Genomic DNA, 20,658 nt, shown 5'->3' on the forward strand with positions numbered 1-20,658 from the left:
GGTGCAATTAGCCCAATTAGAAGCAGGTGTGCACTGGTAGGCAATCGTAGCTGGGAGATACCATTTTGAGTTAAGGTAGGGGGCTTAGTTGTAGGGAAATCTAGAATGTATACATCTAAGAGAGTTGTAGGCATCACACTGTTTGTGGTAGCTGTATGGAGTAATAGGTGGGAGAGATATATTGGCTAGTATTGAAGGTAATGGGAAGGTAAAGGGTAACTAAGCTCACCCTAGGGACACCGGTATAGTTGGTAGGGTCTAGTGGAGGTGAGGTATTAAGGCCAGGTAGTCTGGATAGGTGAGAGAGAGAAAGGACAGCTTGCTGTGAGGCTGCAATTTTAAGGCACTTTGTTCCTAACGTTTTGTAACCTGGGATTTGGTTTGCTTTTGTTAGTTTTGTTAATAAATATCACTTTTTGTACATACTCTGGACTGCTGAGCTGTTTCTTCAAACCATCCCTTTTTGGTCATGCCGAGTTTCCTCTTTCATATGGGGAGCGCGGTGTGACAACCATATGTTGTATTATCTTCTGTATTTAACTAAGTAGCTTGGTGTCATGTTGCCTGTTGCTGAAACCCTTTAGTGTGCTTAGTGCAGGTGCTTTTTGGATAAAAGCAAAAGAGCTCTGTGTCAAAATTAATTGTTGTGCCAACCCAAACTGTACTCCAGTAACAGTTTAGTGATATGACAGTTAATCAATGCTTTCTATTAAATTCTGCCACTCATCTTTTTTGTGCATACACCCATACAGCATTCAATCCTTCAGATGTTGAAAGAGGTTCATGACAGGGATGAATTGTAATATGATGTTAAGTTGAGAGCCAAAAAGCAATTGGCAGAGGCATTCTGGGTAGGTTTAATGAGATGTTGGGCAGTGTGATGGGCAGGTATGACTATTGTGACCTTGGGCTGGCTGCCTGGTCTCTATGTTGTGGCCAAGGCTACCTGGGATACACAGACTTTGGATGCAATGAGACTGACTTTGCACGTTGCATGCTCAGAGTGACACAGAGTGTTAATTTTCTTATAAAATGGGGGACTGACTATTTCCACCACTCTCTGTCTAGGCTGTTGAATGAACCTGGATAAATGTTAGATTGTGAAAATAGACCATTAATACAATTGCCAGTTCTTTCTAATTTCTATTGCCTCTCTTACTCTGTCAACTACAGATGGCCCAAGGCCAACCCAGAAAGAAATAATTTCTCTGCGGGCATTCATGCTTCTGTTCCTCAAGCAGCTCATCCTGAAGGTATATCCCACCTGTCGTCTGCCTTGCAGCCCTTCACATACCTTGATTTTTGAGATACATGTGGAGATTATCAACTCTCCCTGTGTTATCCTTTACAATGTCCTGCTGGTCCTCTCCTAAATATATTCTGTGATATTGATTTATTATTTATTTAATTTAAAACTGAGTTTGACTTCAGTAGTTAGTGAGAGAGTATTGGTAAATCATTTTTCAATTATGTAAGTAATTTATTAAGTTTAGATACCAAACATTTGTGGCTTCCAATTTATTTAATTTAAATTTCCATTTTTATTTGCTTCAGTTAATTATAATTGACTGTCTTGGGTTTGTTGACTGTGTCTCAGACAAAGTTCCTATTCCAAAGTTTCAATTAATTTTCTTTGTAATTCATTTAATTTTTTCCTGTTGTGCTATTTTTTCATTCTTTTAGGACCGAGGTGTGAAAGAGGATGAGCTGCAGAGCATCCTGAACTATTTGTTAACAATGCATGAGGTAAATGGGAGTCTAGGTCTATTACAAGTGTATTTACTAACTGTGTTAGATGTCACTATGTTGCACACCCTCATACTTGCTACCCAAGAAAGTTTATTTTTCCCAGCTTTTGAACTAACCACCAGTATGAATTATTTTTCATGTTGGTGTGGCAGTGTAATTTTTATTGTGCACTGGCCCCCTGTTCTGATTTAAATTGGACATAAGAGCAAAATAACAAAAAATGTATTCTCGTTTTATCCATATTCATTTTGGTCTCAGCCTTTATCTCTTTCTTTGTCTTTTCTCCTGTTTTGTCTGCAGGATGAGAATCTTCATGATGTGTTACAGTTGGTGGTAGCCCTCATGTCTGAGCATCCAGCCTCCATGATCCCTGCTTTTGACCAGAGAAATGGAATACGGTGAGCCCAAAATCAAGAGGTTATGTTACAAAATAAACCTAAACACCTAACACTTGTGCTGCTTCTATGTATCTATATGATGCAGGAGTAATTCTTGTTTAGGTTAAAAAACAACATGCAGGGAAACATAATAAACATATTGAATTCATGACATGGATGATCGAACTTATCCCATATGATCCTATCAAAGACAAACAGTGTAGCACTCCTTATGAAATGTAAGGAAAGGTTGCTGCTTTCATTAGGACATTCTTTCCTATCTATTGTAAAGTCACTCTGAAGGGAAATGGTTGTCAGGTTACCAGTTCCGAACCTTTTCATAAACAGGGCTATATTCTGTCAAGACTTGCTGTTTCTAGCTTTAGCTGCTTATATCTTTTGCAGGGTAATCTACAAGCTCTTGACCTCTAAGAGTGAAAGCATTCGAGTACAATCCCTCAAAGTCCTTGGTTACTTCCTCAAGCATTTGGGCCACAAGTAAGTAGCTCATTTCAATAGTTCTCTAATATTTTGTGATTTCACAGTTTTTTGTTTGTTTTTTTTAATTATGGCAATGTCATGAGGTGGATTTTTCAGTTCCGGTGTTGGACTTTTATTTTGGTTAGTTCCTGTATTTCCTGTATTGATCATAGGTAGCTTTGTGTTTATTGGTTTGATTAGTTTCACTTGTTTGTCATTAGTCTCTTTATATCTCCTGCGTGTCTTTGTTCTTCGTTGGAGCATTTATTATACATGTCGAGGGGAGTTGTTTGCCTGTTCATGATTTTGTTTTACGCCGAGTGGCGGAGACTACGTGTGAATACGTGTTTTGCCCAAATCTGGTCAAATTCAGGTAAATAAAGCCTGCTTAAGTCTGCACTTGGGTCCTCTCCTCTCCTTCTTCATCACCATCACCAGAACGCCTGAGGAGAAATATGTGTCGCGGTTCCTTCCGGCACTGGGCGACCTCCTCCATGTCTCCGACGTTTACACAGAGGCACTCGCACTGACTTCCCAGCTGGAGGAGCGACGGCACTAAGGTAGCAGTGGTCTCTGTGTTCACCGCCTCCCGCACGCTACTGGAAACGTGCCGGACCCGGTTTCTCCCCTTCCCCGAGGCTAGGCAGAGGTGCCTAGCCCAGCTCCAGTGCCCTCGGCCGACTAGCCCGCTGCCCGAGTGCCGCAGCAGCTCCGCTGAACCCGAACCCCCGGCCAGAGTGCTCGTATCCCAGTCTCCAGCATCCCAGTTTCCAGTTCCCCAGTTCTCTGCTAGCCTGTCAGCTGGTGTGCCCAAGTCCATCAGCACTTCCCCGCCCAGAGAATCAGCGTCAGAGTCCCTCCTGGCTTCCCTGCTAGAGTCCCTCCTGGCTTCCTAGCCCAGGAGACCAGAGTCCCTCGTCGCTGCCCAGCCCAGGAGACCAGAGAACCAGAGTCCCTCGCCGCTGCCCAGCCCAGTGAACCAGAGTCCCTCGTCGCTCCCCAGCCCAGCCTAGCCCAGCCCAGTGAACCAGAGTCCCTCGTTGCTGCCCAGCGTCCGGAACCTCAGTGCGCTGACGTGGCCATCCCGGCTGAGGTTCCACCCTAGCATCCAGAACCTCAGTGTGCCAACATGGCCATCCCTGCTGAGGTTCCACACCAGAGCCCAGTCCCAGTCCCTTGGCATCACGGCAAAGGCAATCACGCCGAGGTCCAGTCACTGGTTTCAAAGCCGCAGCCAGCACCCAACGCTGCGGAGCCAGAGTCCAGCGCCCAGCGCTGCTGCAGAGTCAGAGCCCAACCTGCTCCTCTCTCACCTGAGAGCCCCTCGGAATGGCTTTGGACCCACACCTGCCTGAGAGGCTGTTCACCTGAACAGCCTCGGACCCATGCCTGTCTGAGGGGCCGTCCTCCCGAACGGCTCCAGACTTTGTTTGCCCAAGGGGTCAAACCTCATCGTCGACCCAGGACTTTGCCCTGTCAGACCCTTGTTTGGACTATTTTTGTTTGTTTGCCTGTTCATGATTTTGTGTTACGCCGAGTGGGTGAGATCTTGAGTTTTCCTGCCCGCCGAGTGGCAGAGACTACGTGTGAATACGTGTTTTGCCCGAGCCTGGTCAAATCCAGGTAAATAAAGCCTGCTTAAGTCTGCACTTGGGTCCTCTCCTCTCCTTCTTCATCACCATCACCACCAGCTCATAACAGTTAATAAGACTTTATGCTGTCAACTGCTGTATGTTGGTTTGCCATTTTTAACCTTTCCATGTCCATGCAACGTTCATTAGCAACATTACAATGTGCTGTAGCATAGAAACTGCAAAATCATAAATCAGACTTTCATCCATCCGTCCATTCATCTTCTACCGCTTATCCGGGGCCGGGTCACGGGGGCAGTAGCCGAATCAGGGATACCCAGACTTCCTTCTCCCTGGACACTTCCTCCAGTTCTTCCGGGGGGACACCGAGGCGTTCCCAGGCCAGCCGGGAGACATAGTCCCTCCAGCGTGTCCTGGGTCTTCCCCGGGGCCTCCTCCCGGTGGGACACGCCCGGAACACCTCCCCAGGAAGGTGCCCAGGAGGCATCCGAAACAGATGCCCGAGCCACCTCAACTGACTCCTCTCGATGTGGAGGAGCAGCGACTCTACTCCGATCTCCTCCCGGGTGACCGAGCTCCTCACCCTATCTCTAAGGGAGCGCCCAGCCACCCTGCAGAGGAAGCTCATTTCAGCCGCTTGTATCCCCGATCTCGTTCTTTCGGTCATGACCCAGAGCTCATGACCATAGGACTCCCTCCGGCCCCTGGCTGCGCCTAGAAATTCTGTCCATAAAAGTAATGAGCAGAACCGGTGACAAAGGGCAGCCCTGCCGGAGTCCAACGTGTACTGGGAACAGGTCTGACTTACAACCGGCAATGCGAACCAAGCTCCTGCTCTGTTTGTACAGAGACCGGATAGCCCCCAGCAAAGAGCCCCGGACCCCATACTCCTGGAGCACCTCCCACAGGATGTCACGAGGGACCTGGTCGAATGCCTTCTCCAAGTCCACAAAACACATGTGGACTGGTTGGGCAAACTCCCATGAACCCTCGAGCACCCTCAAGAGTGTGTAGAGCAGGTCCAGTGTTCCACGCCCAGGAAGGAAACCGCATTGTTCCTCCTGGATCCAAGGTTCGACCACCGGCCGGATCCTCCTCTCCATCACCCTGGCATAGACCTTCCCCGGGAGGCTGAGGTGTGATCCCTCTGTAGTTGGAACACACCCTCCGGTCCCCGTTTTTAAAAAGAGGAACCACCACCCCAGTCTGCCAATCCAGGGGTACTGTCCCTGAATGCCACGCGATGTTGCACAGGCGTGTCAGCCATGACAGCCCAACAACATCCAGAGACTTGAGGTACTCGGGACGGATCTCATCCACCCCCGGTGCTTTGCCACCGAGGAGCTGCCAAACTACCTCAGTGACTTCGGCTTGGGTGATGGATGGATCAGCCTCCGAATCCCCAGCCCCTGCTTCCCTTATGGAAGACGTGTTGACGGGATTGAGGAGATCCTCGAAGTATTCTTTCCACCGTCCGACAATATCCCCAGTCGAGGTCAGCAGCTCACCACTTCCACTGTAAACAGCGTTGGTAGAGCACTGCTTCCCCCTCCTGAGGCGCCGGACGGTTTGCCAGAATTTCTTCGGGGCCGACAGGTAGTCCTTCTCCATGGCCTCACCGAACTCCTCCCATACCCGAGTTTTTGCCTCCATCACCGCCTGGGCTGCAGCACGCTTGGCCCTGCGGTATCTTTCAGCTGCTTCGGAAGTCCCACAAGCCAACCAAGCTCGGTAGGACTCCTTCTTCAGCTTGACGGCATCCCTTACCTCCGGTGTCCACCACCGGGTTCGGGGATTGCCGCCACGACAGGCACCCGAAACCTTACGGCCACAGCTCCCAGCCGCCGCGTCCACAATGGAGATGGAAAACATGGTCCATTCGGACTCCATGTCCCCAGCCTCCCCCGGGATCTGGTAGAAGCTCTCTCGGAGGTGTGAGTTAAAGACCCCTCACAGTACGTTTGGGCCTGCCAAGTCTGTCCCGCTTCCTCCTCCGCCAGCGGATCCAACTCACCACCAGGTGGTGATCAGTTGACAGCTCTGCCCCTCTCTTCACCCGAGTGTCCAAGACATACGGCCGAAGGTCAGATGACATGACTACAAAGTCAATCATTGATCTCCGGCTAGGGTGTCCTGGTGCCATGTGCACTGATGGACACCCTTATGCTTGAACATGGTGTTCGTTATGGACAAACTGTGACTAGCACAGAAGTCCAACAACAGAACACCACTCAGGTTCATATCGGGGAGGCCGTTCCTCCCAATCACGCCCCTCCAGGTTTCACTGTCGCTGCCCACGTGAGCGTTGAAGTCCCCCAACAGAATTATGGAGTCCCCGGTAGGAGCACCTTTCAGCACCCCCCCGAGAGACTCCAAAAAGGCCGGGTACTCAGCACTGTTGTTCGGCCCATAAGCCGAAACAACAGTGAGAGACCTATCCCCGACCCGAAAGCGCAGGGAAACGACCCTTTCACTCTGGGGGGAAAACTCCAACACGTTGCGGCTGAGTTGGGCAGCTATGAGCAAGCCCACACCAGCTCGCCGCCGCTCACCGCGAGCAACTCCAGAGTAGAAGAGAGTCCAGCCCCTCTCAAGGAGCTGGGTTCCAGAGCCCAGGCTGTGCATGGAGGTGAGCCCGACTATCTCTAGTCGGTACCCCTCAACCTCCCGCACAAGCTCAGGCTCCTTCCCCCCCCCCAGTGAGGTGACATTCCATGTCCCTAGAGACAGTTTCAGCATCCAGGGATCGGGTTGCCGAGGTCCACTGCCCGATCCACTATGCACCGGCCCCTTTTTGGATCCTCCTGCGGGTGGTGGGTCCACAAAAGGACGGCCCCACGTCACTCTTTCGGGCTTTGCCCGGCTGGGCCCCATGGGGGGAGACCCAGCCACCAGGCGCTCGCCTACGAGCCTGAACCCCAGGCCTGGCTCCAGGGTGGGGCCCCGGCTTCGCCATGCCGGGCAACGTCACAGTCCTCAATTGTCACTCCATAAGGGGTCACTGAACCACTCTTAGTCTGGTCCGTCACCTAGGACCTGTTTGCCTTGGGAGACCCTGCCAGGGGCATATAGCCCCGGACAACCTATGCTCCTAGGATCATACGGGCATTCAAGCCCCTCCACCACGATAAGGTGGCGGTTCAAGGAGGGGAAATCAAACTTTCAGATTTATGATATGATTTATCTGTTTCTGCGACCCCTTTGAACATCTGGACAATTAAAAGACTCAAAAAGTCTTGACTGCAAATAAGGGTTCACTTCTTTGTAAAACACCTGAATCCCTGTCGTTGGGCCCTAAATCCATTTATTCACATAAGAGAAGGATAGACCAGGTCCAAGGGTACTGTACCTCAGAGTGAAATAAATAATAGTGTCCAGTAAAATGTCAGCATATCCTCTGTATGTTGCACATAGAGAGAAGAGAGAGAAAATGCCTGCAGGTGGAGAGCCTGTGTTTCAAAATGCAGGATACAGGGATGGGTGGGGAAGATATGGGGATTGTGTTGTGCTAACGGTGGTGGGCTCCAGGTGTTGTGGTGTTATCAGTGTCTGCTAAAAGGACAGAAAGGGCAAGCGTAACTCCATACCAAACTGCCCCGGGCACAAGCAAAAGGCCTATATCCTCAAGGGACAGCAGTGCTTCATGAAAGCCTACTTTCACCCCTCACTTTAGTAGCTTTCATACATTTTAAAGTACAATGCTGGTTTGATATGAGCTCTAGTGTAGCTCATGAAGAATTAATTTTTTTCTTCACTGCTTTGAAATTATTAGTTTATGTAATTGAATTTGTCATTTTATATTTATTAGTTCAGTTATGTCAGATATTGGTAACTATCTGAGTTGATAAGTACAGTATGATGTGATATATAGATTTGTTTGCAAATATAATTTTGGGTCCATGCAATAGAAGAAAATTAAAAAAGACTTTGCTTATAAGCATGTTTATTCAACCTACATTTCAGGCTTATAGTTTTAGAATTAAATGTGCTTTCTGCTGTACAATTTCCTTATCTCTAAATACAGCAGAATTCCCTTTTTAAACAGTGTTAATTTATTTTAACATCGTCTTAACGGATGATTTAAACTTTATTTAGTGGAAAAGAGTTACTTTGTATTTACACTTATGACAGTATTTAGGAAGTTGGCATTTAAAGCAAAGCTTGTCCTTCTACTGTACATCCCTGGTTGAGCAGTACAAGTTCCACCTCAGCTTGCCCTTTTCTCACAAATTACCATATTTTTACAGTTGAGAGAAGCACTCCTCTTCTCCTAAGTGTCCAATTTGCCAGCCTCTGCAATATAAAAAATTATTGTCGACTTGTAAAGGAAGTCCCAATTCATCTTGAGGCAGCAGATAGAGCAGCTTTGCAGCTTAACATTTTGACAGCACTCCTTATGCTGTTTGCAGAAGTAGTTTGTCACTGTTGAACTCATTCACCTGTGGTATGCCTCTGTTGTATCTTGGAACCATTCCTCCTGACAGGCTAACTTCGTTATCCTACATACCTCCAACAATATTCCCCCAATTTATGACAGCAGGCAGTTCCTGACACTTGTCTCCAGAGCCCAGTTCCCTGTGGGTGAAAGTAGGGAAACAAGCTGATGGCACTCACTGATCTTTTCAGTGGCTTAGGGAGCTCTAAACAAGCCACTTTACCATTATTTCTCTGTGTCCTTGTGTGTGTTTATCCACAGGAGGAAGGTGGAAATCATGCACACACACAGCCTCTTCACACTCCTGGGAGAGAGGCTCATGCTGCACACCAACACTGTGACAGTGACGACCTACAACACTCTGTACGAGGTAACAAAACATTTTCTTCTCAGATGTTCCAACATTACTGCACCATTGGTGTACAGTAGTGTGACTGATGTCTTCTCACTACCTCCCATGCCAGATACTGACAGAGCAGGTGTGCACACAGGTAGTTCACAAACCTCATCCTGAGCCAGACTCCACTGTCAAGATTCAGAACCCAAGTAAGCCTGTGATGTATTATATTAAGTTTTACTCTTTCTAAAATATTCAGTTCTAGTAGAGCTGTCAGTACCTGTATATGTATATATGTCTTTGTGTGCATGTGGTATCAGTGATTCTTAAGGTGGTTGCAACTTTATTGAAGAATGCCACTCCCAGCACAGAGCTGATGGAGGTGCGGCGGCTCTTCCTTTCAGACATGATCAAACTGTTCAGCAACAGCCGAGAGAACAGACGGTGAGCAGAACTTTAACTACCTTTTACTCGCCCACAACATCAATTATCTTGCTGATTAATGTAAGAAAGAAAAGAGAAAAAAGGCCCATTGTTCTTTCCTTGTGCCATGTGTAATAGGCTCATATTGATGCTAAATCATTCTCAGATGTGCACTTGTCCAGGTGATGTTTCTGCGACAGTTGCTCATTCCTGATTTTTCTCTCTCTTTAAGACATATTGAAATTAAATTATAGGTCTTTTGAAATCTCTGACCTAAATCAACAACATGATTAGCCTAAGATGAATAGGCAGAAAGTGCTTTGTCAAGTCAAACTGCTACATGTAAAAAAAAAAACAAAAAAACACGCACACACTGACATAATTGTTTTTTATTTTTACTTGCTGTCCTTTTTGTAGCTTGACTAACTAGAATCCTGTTTTGTGAAATACTGCTGCCAAATATACAAACAAATGAAATTGTACATGTCCATGAGCAAAACAATCTGTTGTAATTTAAATAATAATATTGAAAATAGCACTGATACTATTTTGACATAGCAAGTGGAGAATCAGAAAAAAATTTTTTACCTAAATTATATTTATTTTGAGTTTTTTTTTAAAAATGTAGATTTTATTTGCTGATCGTGATGTGCATATTGCAGGTGTCTGCTTCAGTGCTCCGTATGGCAGGACTGGATGTTTTCTCTAGGCTACATTAACCCTAAAAACTCAGACGAGCAGAAGATAACTGAGATGGTGTACAACATTTTTCGAATTTTGCTCTATCATGCAATCAAGTATGAATGGGGAGGATGGCGTGTGTGGGTGGACACACTCTCCATAGCCCACTCTAAGGTGAGTATTATAATCTGTGTATTTTAATCTATTTATATTGTACAACAGATGAAATACTGACCTCTGCTGTTGAGGGCGACATTTTTTTTTTAATATGTTAATCTTCTGACAGAGGACCATCACAGTTATTTACATCAGAAATATGTGGCTAATATCTCTAACACTAATTTTTACAGGTAACATATGAGGCACATAAAGAGTACTTAGCTAAGATGTATGAAGAGTACCAGCGTCAGGAAGAGGAAAACATTAAGAAAGGGAAGAAGGGTTTGGTCAGCACCATCTCTGGTCTGTCTGCTCAGGCCTCTGGCATTAAGGGCACAATTGAGATCAGAGAACTGTACGATAACTCTCAGACACCAGAGAGTGAGACGGACTACGAGAGTGCTGACTCGCGCAACCTACTGGCCGAAGGGAAGGAGACTGAAGAGGGTCTCAGAGGAATGGAGGCTACAGTAGATGGGGTCAGGATTGAAGTTCATGACCTTCTGGTGGACATCAAGGCTGAAAAGGTGGAGGCTACAGAGGTTAAGCTGGATGATATGGACTTGTCCACTGAAACTCTGGGAGTATCTGAAAATGGAGCGTTAGTGGAGGTGGATTCCCTATTGGATAATGTTTACTGTGCAGCTGTGGAAAAACTCAATGGTAATGTTAGCAGTGTGTTGTTGCCAAAGGACAAAATAGATGAACAAAATGCACCCCCTCTCATTACTCTAGATGATGTCAAGGATAGCAACAGCTTCCTGTTTGGCAAGGTGACAGGCAGCATGGAAGACAATCTACTGCCTGATCTCAATCCACCTGAGCCTCTGATTCTGCCCAGCTCAAAGACTGCAGTGCACACCAGTGCCAGTAATGAACTAGGCCTTCTTGCTCACATGACAGGTGTCTCTGAGCTTGGCTCCCTACCCAGTATTCTGGAGACAGATGAGTTTGAACTACCGGCAGCTGTTGCTGATACAGAGGCTGAGGACTCCTCCAAAAGCCTAGAGGTCACTGAGGGCACAGGTGCAGTGACATCTGAAGGTGGCCGTGCAGCAGATGCAACAAGCAACACTTCTGATACAGAGAGGTCAGATGATGGTAAAGATAAGGAGATGAAGAAGATTCAGACAACAGCTACCACACAGGTTTGTCCAAAGCTAAATCATCATGTGGTTCATTCATGTGATTGTGTTATCGAATATTATTCAACACATCAAGACCTCAGTTTTTTAGACTGGTGAAGAAGAAACGGTAGATGTTTACTGACTTCACCACAGTCAAAATAATGAACACACAGTGAACACTTTGATAGAGGGTAATGCAGTAAACACTCATGAATGCATAGCTACACTAGGGTCAAAAAGTGGAAAGCAAGGGGGGAGGCCACTTTCCATTGTCAGGATGTGTTGGCCTTTATTATTAACAGACCCATAGGGACCAATCTCTTTACCACCTCTGTTTGTAATGGGGACAGGATGACCTGGTGCACATCAGGCAACATCCCTCTGAGACTCAGGAAACTGGGCTGCTAGAATAGTTGGCTGAGCCAATAGGAGGGCAGAAATAGACCGAGCATTATTCTCACCTGGGATTTGTTCATTGCTTCCCTTTTCTCCTATGAGCTGTGCTCTTTCTCAGAGGTCAGGCTCTTTTGCCGTGACTAGGTCACTCATAGACCAGGCCAGTGGGAAGCAGAGTTTATTTTTAAACCTTTGTCTGCTGTTGCATAATTGCTCATGTTCAATTCATTGCTGATGTTTTTTAAACAGGCTTTTTTGCAGCACCTTGCTGATTCATTCATCTTATGGTTAAAGGTTGCACTGAGATTGTTGTATTTTTTTCTTTACTTGCATATAGAAAGAGGTTATCCAAGGATTCACTTTAATCTAGCAATTCATCATTCACTGTGAATACTGTGACAGTAGCATTATATCTTATTAGGGAGGCACTACCGATCTTAACAGAGGAGTAGGATCAGCAGCCAGTCTGCATACAATATGTCAGGATGGGCAGTGATTGTATATTTGATGCCAAATTCATTTGTGACCACTTGGTCTCCCATCAGGGCCTACATGGCCGCCTAGTTACTCAAATGGAGAGGGACATACGTGTGGACCTGGGCTTCAGGGGGATGCCCATGACAGAGGAGCAGCGGCATCAGTTCAGCCCTGGCCCACGCACCACAATGTTCCGCATCCCAGAGTTTAAATGGTCAGCAATGCACCAGAGACTGCTCACTGATCTGCTGTTTGCACTGGAGAGTGACATCCATATCTGGAGAAGGTGTGTGAGAAAGGGGCAGGCTGAAGTGATGTTCAGTAATGGTCAGATTACCCCTCTGTGTCTAAATTTGACATTTTAGACATCTGTCCTTTTTATATATTCTATAAGTGTTTTTTGTTTAGTACATATTAAATAGCTCTTTGAATTAAAAATAATGCTTGTACCTATAATAAACCTGTTTTTTCTCATCTTTCCCTGCAGCCACTCTACCAAATCTGTCATGGACTTTGTTAATAGTAATGAGAACATAATTTTTGTCCACAACACCATCCATCTTATCTCACAAATGGTAGATAACATCATTATCGCTTGTGGAGGGATTTTGCCCCTTCTGTCAGCTGCCACCTCTCCCTCTGTAAGTGCACTTCACTGTCTTCATTGCAAGGGAATAATGCCATCTAGTGGTAGTTTATTATAAATACTGGGACTACGGGTGTTTCTAGTTTACAGCAAAACAGTGACAGTTTTACTTTTATTGTTCTACCGCAATCATCAGATTTAATTTGCACTTTAGAATTTAAAACTGATTTTAATCATCCTCTTTCATTTAATTTGTCTGTACATGTCTAGAGTGTCAAGGTTAGTATTTATGCTTGATTTCACTTTCTTAATATTATACTTTGCAGCCCATTTGTGAATAAAACATGTTACAAAAGGAAAAGAAAGCTAAGTGACTAAATATCACCTTGGGTCATATGCTGGGTTGAAATTTTCCAGTTTTCAAAATTATTTCTGCTTGCTCAGAGATTAAAACCTCTTCATCCTCACATAACAATAATGGCAGATGCACCTGCCCTTTTCCTGATCTGCCACTGAGTGGCCCACAGTAGTGTGTGTATATATGTGACACGCCCTTCTTTTTATGTTTTATCCTATGTTCCTTTCAAACCATTACGAGTAAATCACTATAGATAAGACACTTCATTTTTGTTTTCTTTGTTGCTTGTGTTAGACGGAGTTAGAGAACATCGAGGCAACACAGGGCATGTCTTCAGAGACTGCCATCACTTTCCTGTCCCGTCTTATGGTCATGGTAGACGTGTTGGTGTTCTCAAGCTCCCTCAACTTCAGTGAGATCGAGGCTGAGAAGAACATGTCCTCTGGTGGTCTGATGCGTCAGTGCCTCAGACTTGGTAAGATCAGGACTGTACATTTATGTCTGTAGATGGGACTGCCAGTCACTGTAGTCAGGCTGCAAAACAATTACAGTATATTTTGTTGGTGGTTTTAAGAGGTAAAATACATAATTTGGCCAGTTACACTGGGAAATTGATGAGCTAGAAAATGCCATGACAATGTAATTTTCAGACCCCTTTTAGAATTCATCTAATCCTTGAAAATCCTCTATTTAATCAGCAGAGCTAATTAATTGTAGTCCTTTGCTAATGGTAGACAAATTGGAGAATGTGCAGGGTTTTGCTGCAGTTTCTAGCAGTAAAAATGACAGGATCATTGTTTTGGAATTCATAACAAGCAGAGAGAATCATTTGCAGTGCAATCAGGTACTCTTTGCAAATCGTATCCTTTTGTGTCTGTCATTGGTGTGTCTCACAGGACTCCATCATGTCCTCTCTGCCCTTGTATGTGTTTGAAAGTGGATGTGTGGATAATAGAGATTTGATGAATTATGTCAGTGCAAATCAGCAAACTGCTAAATTCAGAATTGCTAAATTGTTATTTTACTGAATTAACTCTAAAATTCTGTTTTTTAGTAGAGTTATCTGATACAAATGTGTTCATAGAAAATGTGTGTTTGTGTCTGTTTTTGTCAGTACACGTGAGTTTATTTGTGTCCGTATCCGTTTTCGCCTTTGGGTCTGTGTTTGCTGGACTGTTGACTCCAAGTTGTGCACTGGGGGGATGGGTAATAGCCTTCAGACTTTGGTGTCCATGTTGCAAACATACAATTTCTCATCAATGGTTTCAGCGTGAAATCAGTCTGGCTGCTGATTTAACTCCCAGTCTCTGCCCCAGCAGCCTGGAATAAATAGTCATCAGAGATACCAATTAATTTTAAAGAGGTCATGCATGTTATCAACATTTTTAACTCTGAAATAAGAGCCTATTTGTGTGCTGGTTTGTGTGTGTGTCTCGGTGTGTGTATAGTGTGTTGTGTGGCTGTTAGGAACTGTCTTGAATGCAGGCAGAGACACAGAGACAGGGGAAATAAGTTTTCCATTCCCAACAACAAAACTCAGGAAACCCTCCAAAATGCCATGAGTTCCACCAAGGTAGGATAAGATGTCATCACTTTGCCATGCTCGTAGTTAAAATTCCATCTATGCAATGCTTTTTATTATATGAACGCTTAGCTCCATTCTTGTAATATCACCTCAGTGGTGATGCTAAATGGCATATTCATATTGTGTTATCTTTCTGCTTTAGATGGCTATAGAGAATGTCTCTAGTAACTTATCTCCCATCAAGGACCCTGATCGCCTTCTGCAGGATGTGGACATAAATCGACTGCGTGCTGTAGTGTTTCGTGATGTGGTGAGTGCTGGTCTGTGTGTGTGTGCGCGCGCGCGCGCGCGTGTGCGTGTGTGTGTGTGTGTGAGAGACATGCATATCAAAGACACTTGCGTATAGAGGATGAAAATAGGAAATAACAGGTGTGTAGTGTAACACCACTTAGTCAGCAGTTATAATACCAAAGGCTCCCTTGTCAACTAAGCTACTGTCTGTTGAACATAAACCTTCAGATGTGAATGTATAGATTTCAAAGCAAGTTTTAGATGAATGTTAGAGATTAATCACAGTACTTTGTATGTATTTTCTTGGTCTTTTCAATGTATATTTGTTGTGTTCCAATTCAAGCAGCAGAGTTGGGTTGCGTGAAATGAGATCTTCTAAATAGAATAGTATAATCATATTGTGATTCTTCTCTGCAGGATGACAGTAAGCAAGCCCAGTTCCTGGCTTTAGCTGTGGTATATTTCATCTCTGTCCTCATGGTCTCCAAGTATCGCGACATTCTGGAGCCACAACGTGAGACTTCCAGGATAAGCAGCCAGTCAGGTCGCAGCATGCGTCAGGAGATCAACTCACCAACCAGTACAGGTGTTGACAGCTACCTACCTTCCTTACATGTATTCTTCATGCTCACTAATCATGGCTTGTAGTGAATGTGTCTGATATAAATGCATGTTACATGTCCTTGGTCCTTTCTGATATGCTGCTGCCAGCTTGAGCTGAGAGCTCATTCAGTAAAATAGCAGGGATCCCCTGCCTGCATTCCACTGGCTCACCTATGATTTATTCATGAGATCTACTAATTGAACTGTGGAAGCAAACAGAGACTGGTGCTGAAGATGGTAGTTATGCACGTGAATAGGCATCATTGTTCTCTGAAATAAAAAGTAGTATATGCTTCAAGCCATAAATCATACATTAAGTCACATGAAAGTAAATCATTGACTCCCTACAAAGGTTTAATGCAGTGTTTGCTGCAGCGCAAACGTGAGATCCACAGGTGAGCATATTTGATCAACATCCATTCAGACAAAAGTTAAAGTAAATAAAAGAAATAAGAGGAAAAGAAGGGAGGCCAAAGGAAATATGAAAATGTTATTTGAAGCAATAGAAACACAGAAAATGAAGAAATGAGAAGATATGAGCATTGAGAAGTTGAGAAATAGGAAAGCAGCAGCATACTGGCCAACTACTGTGGGTTTTTGGGGCAGTGGAGCCAGGCTTGCTATTTTCAGCCCCATCTGTCAGTACCCATTAGGCAAGCAATCCACCAGAGGAGAATGGGATCATAGAGGTTGCTGGGAGGAGAAAAACACACTGCCGCCTTCATAAATTTCAGCAGAAAATGGGGGAATTTTCCAGACGGCGTGTGGCAGACTATTGTCTGATGGACCAGGAAGCTGGGCGACTTGCTGGTGAAATCAGGCCCTACTGACCTTATTAAGGGGCATGTAGTGAATATTAATATAAATGGCCTTGCATCTAGGATGAGCCAAATCTGAACTACAAAGGCACTGGTGGCAGAGTCAACATTTTATTGGATCAAGATAATCACTATATAGACAACAAATGTTTATATATAAAATGACAGAATGATGCAGATTTTAATAAGATTCTTGGTTCACACTCATTTTGTGTATATGGAAAAGTACAATGTACCTGTGTATAATCTCCAGAATAATAAAATGGCTATCTTAGTCCTCTGTCACTGTTTCAGAGCAGTTAAATAAATATGCCTCCCAAGGCTTTAGGCAGGTGGAGGCTGAAGAAAGGGATTCAGGTTTTATTAGCATAGAAGGAGAATAACGAAGAGATAATCTCACCAGGGGATCAGTGCTTCTGGAGAGAAATCTGAGAAGCTGCACTGGGATAAGATTCTTTCTACACATGGTAAATTTTCTCTTTGGGTAGGAATTTACAGTAAAAAAAGAAAAAGTTTTATTCATTGGTATTGGTATCAAATTTAATTCTACTTTCCTTTTTTTCCCTTTTGACCAATTTTATTAAGTTTCTTTGGTAAATATATTGGATGACTCATTGTAATTAATGTATTTGATATATTGAGCAGCAGGGTGTATTGAGCAACAGAACTTAAATGTAAGATGCTATTTTAATCATTGAAATGATATATCCAGTAAAAACACCATTAAATCATACTAAATTCTCTGATCTGAGGATTTCTTACTTGTCACCATAAATTTGATAACTTGTTCCTCGCTCAGTTAATGAAACACATCACAAATAATAATGGATATTGTAATGAATGTTTGAGAAAAAAAAATCTGATTTGACATGCTAATTATGTTATCATGTAATGCTTTAAGTATTACACATATATTTTTATGTGGCTAACTGTAATCTATAGCTGTCACTCCGTGTTTTCTGTGTGTGTGTGTGTTGTACAGAAATATCCCTGGCCTTTGACAGTAGTAAGGACCATCTCGTGCCATCAGAAGACCTCCACATGGAGAGCTGTCTTCCCCACACAGATTCTGGGATTGGAGAGGAGGCAGTAGCCAGCATCCTTAATGGGTCTGACCTGGAACATAGCACTGGAGGACTAGATGCAATGAGTGAGCTCATATCTACCCTGTCCTCAGAAGTAAAGAAGTCCGAAGAGAGTTTGTCTGAATTACCCAGGGTGGAGGTGCTGAAACCGCCCTCCTCCATCAGCTTTAGCCAGATTAATAAGGGCATCAATGTCAAGGAAATTCTGAAGAGTTTGGTGGCAGCTCCAGTGGAGGGTATGGAGGCTGGGCTGGAGGCTGTGTCCTACCCAGATCTTGCTGCCAAAGCCCAGGCCCAGGCCATGCTACCCATGCAGTTTCATTCATTTGACAGGTGAGGAACTATCATTCGGTGGTAGAGGTAGTGAAGAGAATCACTGTTTTGAATGTGTGTTGCCACTTTTAGCCAGTTTACTTCAAATGTCCCATGTTTTCTATCAGTGTTTTGCAGCCATTTTTGATGTATTTTTCTTCTATTTCTAGTTATTCTTTACAGTATAGAATTCAATTTACAAACTTCCTGGAGTATGTTTAGCCTCCTATGACCTGGCGTCCACATACGTGGACATAATATTTTTTGTTATCTGCACTGTAAAACTTCATTTTGTGTCATTTTCTGTCTTTCACAAAGGTTAAGTGTGATCCAGCTGTTCTTACAGACAAAAAGGACATTCCTATTTTGGAGTAGCAGTTTTGGAGCATAACAAAAAACAAAAACAAAAGCAATAACAAAACATAAGCACATTATTTATTGGGTACATCTAACCCCAAATAGCTAGGAGAAATCTAAAATGCAAGCCAAACCAAAGCTCGGGTCTTAGGAGGTTAGTGGACATTTAGGGACTACAGAGTTATCAGGTTACATTTACTGTCTGTAATGGACACATTATAATTGTGTATATATACATTATAATATACATTCTTCATTCCCAGAGGCTGCATAACACCATCTTTTAAAGTGGTACGTTACCCATTATTCATTTCTTGCTACTTGTATTGTACTCATGCCCAATTGCAAGGAATTGCTGTGTTTGGAAAGGTCTCTGAAGCACTGTGGCACTGCTGTGGTTTGTTTACATTCATGGATTAGATAAAATCACACAGTAATCTGTTTGGATTTAGGAGTTTACAAACCTGCTCTGCATGGATTTCAAGCTTTAGCTTCCTCCTGATCCTAGTCTCCTCTGGTTGACAAAGTTTTGAAAATCATAATTTTTCTAAGAGTAATTTGTGTTGGTTTAGCCTGGGTGAAATCTCCTCCTGGATTCCGTACACCTGTTATTTGTTGGAGATTTCATGTGTGTCTGTGTAGTCCCTGCCCTACGCTAGTGAGTCAGGATGAACAATGGGGCCTTCCTCTTCTAATGCATGCATGCTGAGCTGGACTGAAGTGAGCCTGATGAATAGGGGACAGGATGGAGGAGTATGTGGAGAGAGGACAGCTGAGAGGGTTGGGGTCTCCAGGGCGTTGATGACAGATTAAACAGAAGCGGCCTCATGCCAAACCATGGCCAGCCCTGTCGCCCTCACTGCTCACACTCGTAATTGGAACTGGCAGCCTGAAATGAGTCGCCACGGCAAAGTGTATTATTTTTGAAATGCTTTCACACAAACCCTCCTGACCACATATACAACTTTGTCTTTTGCTTTTCATGTCACTCCTCCTCCAGCCTCTATTTGCTGTGTCTAATTGTTTGCCACCTGCCAGCGAAATGAGCTGCCAGCCATGGACAGGCCTTTCATTTGTCTGTCAGGGATTAAATAGATTGGGAGTGACAACATCAAAAAAGAAAAAGGAGGGTAAAATGGTTTAAAGAAGAGAGCACAGTGGCAGTTGTTTCAGAGGTCCCTCTACTAGAGACGTTCATAGAGGATGGTTTAAATTGCTCAAAATCCAGATTTCCGTTAGACCGCATGGGAATACAGTACAGAAATACTTCAGTAATCCTTGACTTCCTCCTTTTCCCACCTCTCCTTTTCAAAAAGTATTCAATTAACTGTGTAAGATATTGTTATCCTTAGATATTTGATTTTTCCCCAGATAGAAAAATAATAATTGGTTTTAAATGAATTTGCAAGTGGAATATAAGCACATTTCTTCTGTATGTTTGTGTTGCTGAATAAAGCACTATTAGGTTAGATTATATCTGTGGGATTTATAAAGGAAACATTTCGTTGGTTATACTTTACGCTGCAGTCATCTCCCACAGCTGCACATCTCATTAATATTCATTTCAAGATTAATCCTTGCTTTATTCTCTGCAACTCAATTAAGACAATCCTATTAATAAAATATGTACTAGATAATCTATACATGATTTATGAGCACTCAGCTAATGAATTATTCATTAAAATAAGTTTGTGTTTTTTTTTTAACATCCTGTAGATCTAATGTAGATCTAATGTAATGCTTCAGCTAGACCGAACAGGCAGACTTCCACTGGAAGATGCAAGCAAGGGCACCAACAATCAAACATGCTGGTGATATTCTTATATCTGTCACTGAGTTTTCACAAAAGAAAGCAGTACAGAGATCTATTAAATAAATGATACTTGTCATCAGTGTTGTTCAGAGCACAACAGTATCTCTGGAGATATGAATATTTCAGGAAGCTTTCAGGGTTCTCTCTGACACTCTTTTACTCCTGGTTGAATTGGAACTGCTAATTTCTAAAATGTTATTTTTATGGTATTTTTTGCTACAAGTATTTACGGTTTGTACTGTATGCCTATTATGTGGTTGTTAAGGTAACTGTGTGTCTTATAATCTATTTGTATATTTTACTTACATAGAGAGCATGAGATACTGTAAATAACTTAAATGACTTGAATAATCAATTGAATTATGTCGAGATGGAATTTTTTTCCACATCCGGCATTTTTTTCTTAGATGGACTGTGGATATATAATGGCAACATAAAATAGTGTGTTGTTTTGTTGAAGAAGGATATACAGGGATTTGCGTCAGATGATAGCAGGCTTAGCTCGTGACAGAGCAAAGGCCTGGCCTGTGTCACAGAGAGAAACTGCAGGAGGTTGGACAAGACATTATCTGGCACCCTCACAAACCCAAAGGCCAAATGCAGACCTGATAAGGACAAGCTTTCCTTCTCTGTCCTGTCAGGGAGCTCCTGCAGGGCCAAGCTCACTGAATCATCTT

General features: G+C 43.7%; 1 protein-coding gene across 2 annotated transcripts in view; it reads left to right on the top strand.

The window, feature by feature from the left end:
- Nucleotides 1–20,658, top strand: part of nbeab (neurobeachin b) — a 178,540-nt gene that overhangs the window by 65,034 nt on the left and 92,848 nt on the right. For both annotated transcript variants that reach the window (XM_026295919.2, XM_026295910.2), the window contains exons 14-29: nt 1,174–1,253; nt 1,684–1,746; nt 2,050–2,147; nt 2,532–2,624; nt 8,895–9,003; nt 9,098–9,179; nt 9,291–9,414; nt 10,056–10,248; nt 10,425–11,381; nt 12,302–12,519; nt 12,721–12,874; nt 13,472–13,652; nt 14,626–14,750; nt 14,905–15,012; nt 15,411–15,579; nt 17,397–17,832. In XM_026295919.2, the coding sequence (XP_026151704.1) occupies nt 1,174–1,253; nt 1,684–1,746; nt 2,050–2,147; nt 2,532–2,624; nt 8,895–9,003; nt 9,098–9,179; nt 9,291–9,414; nt 10,056–10,248; nt 10,425–11,381; nt 12,302–12,519; nt 12,721–12,874; nt 13,472–13,652; nt 14,626–14,750; nt 14,905–15,012; nt 15,411–15,579; nt 17,397–17,832 (3,190 nt within the window). The remainder of the gene's footprint in view (nt 1–1,173; nt 1,254–1,683; nt 1,747–2,049; nt 2,148–2,531; nt 2,625–8,894; nt 9,004–9,097; nt 9,180–9,290; nt 9,415–10,055; nt 10,249–10,424; nt 11,382–12,301; nt 12,520–12,720; nt 12,875–13,471; nt 13,653–14,625; nt 14,751–14,904; nt 15,013–15,410; nt 15,580–17,396; nt 17,833–20,658) is intronic.

Source organism: Mastacembelus armatus, chromosome 13 (genome assembly GCF_900324485.2).
Source record: "Mastacembelus armatus chromosome 13, fMasArm1.2, whole genome shotgun sequence".
Lineage (NCBI taxonomy): Eukaryota > Metazoa > Chordata > Actinopteri > Synbranchiformes > Mastacembelidae > Mastacembelus > Mastacembelus armatus.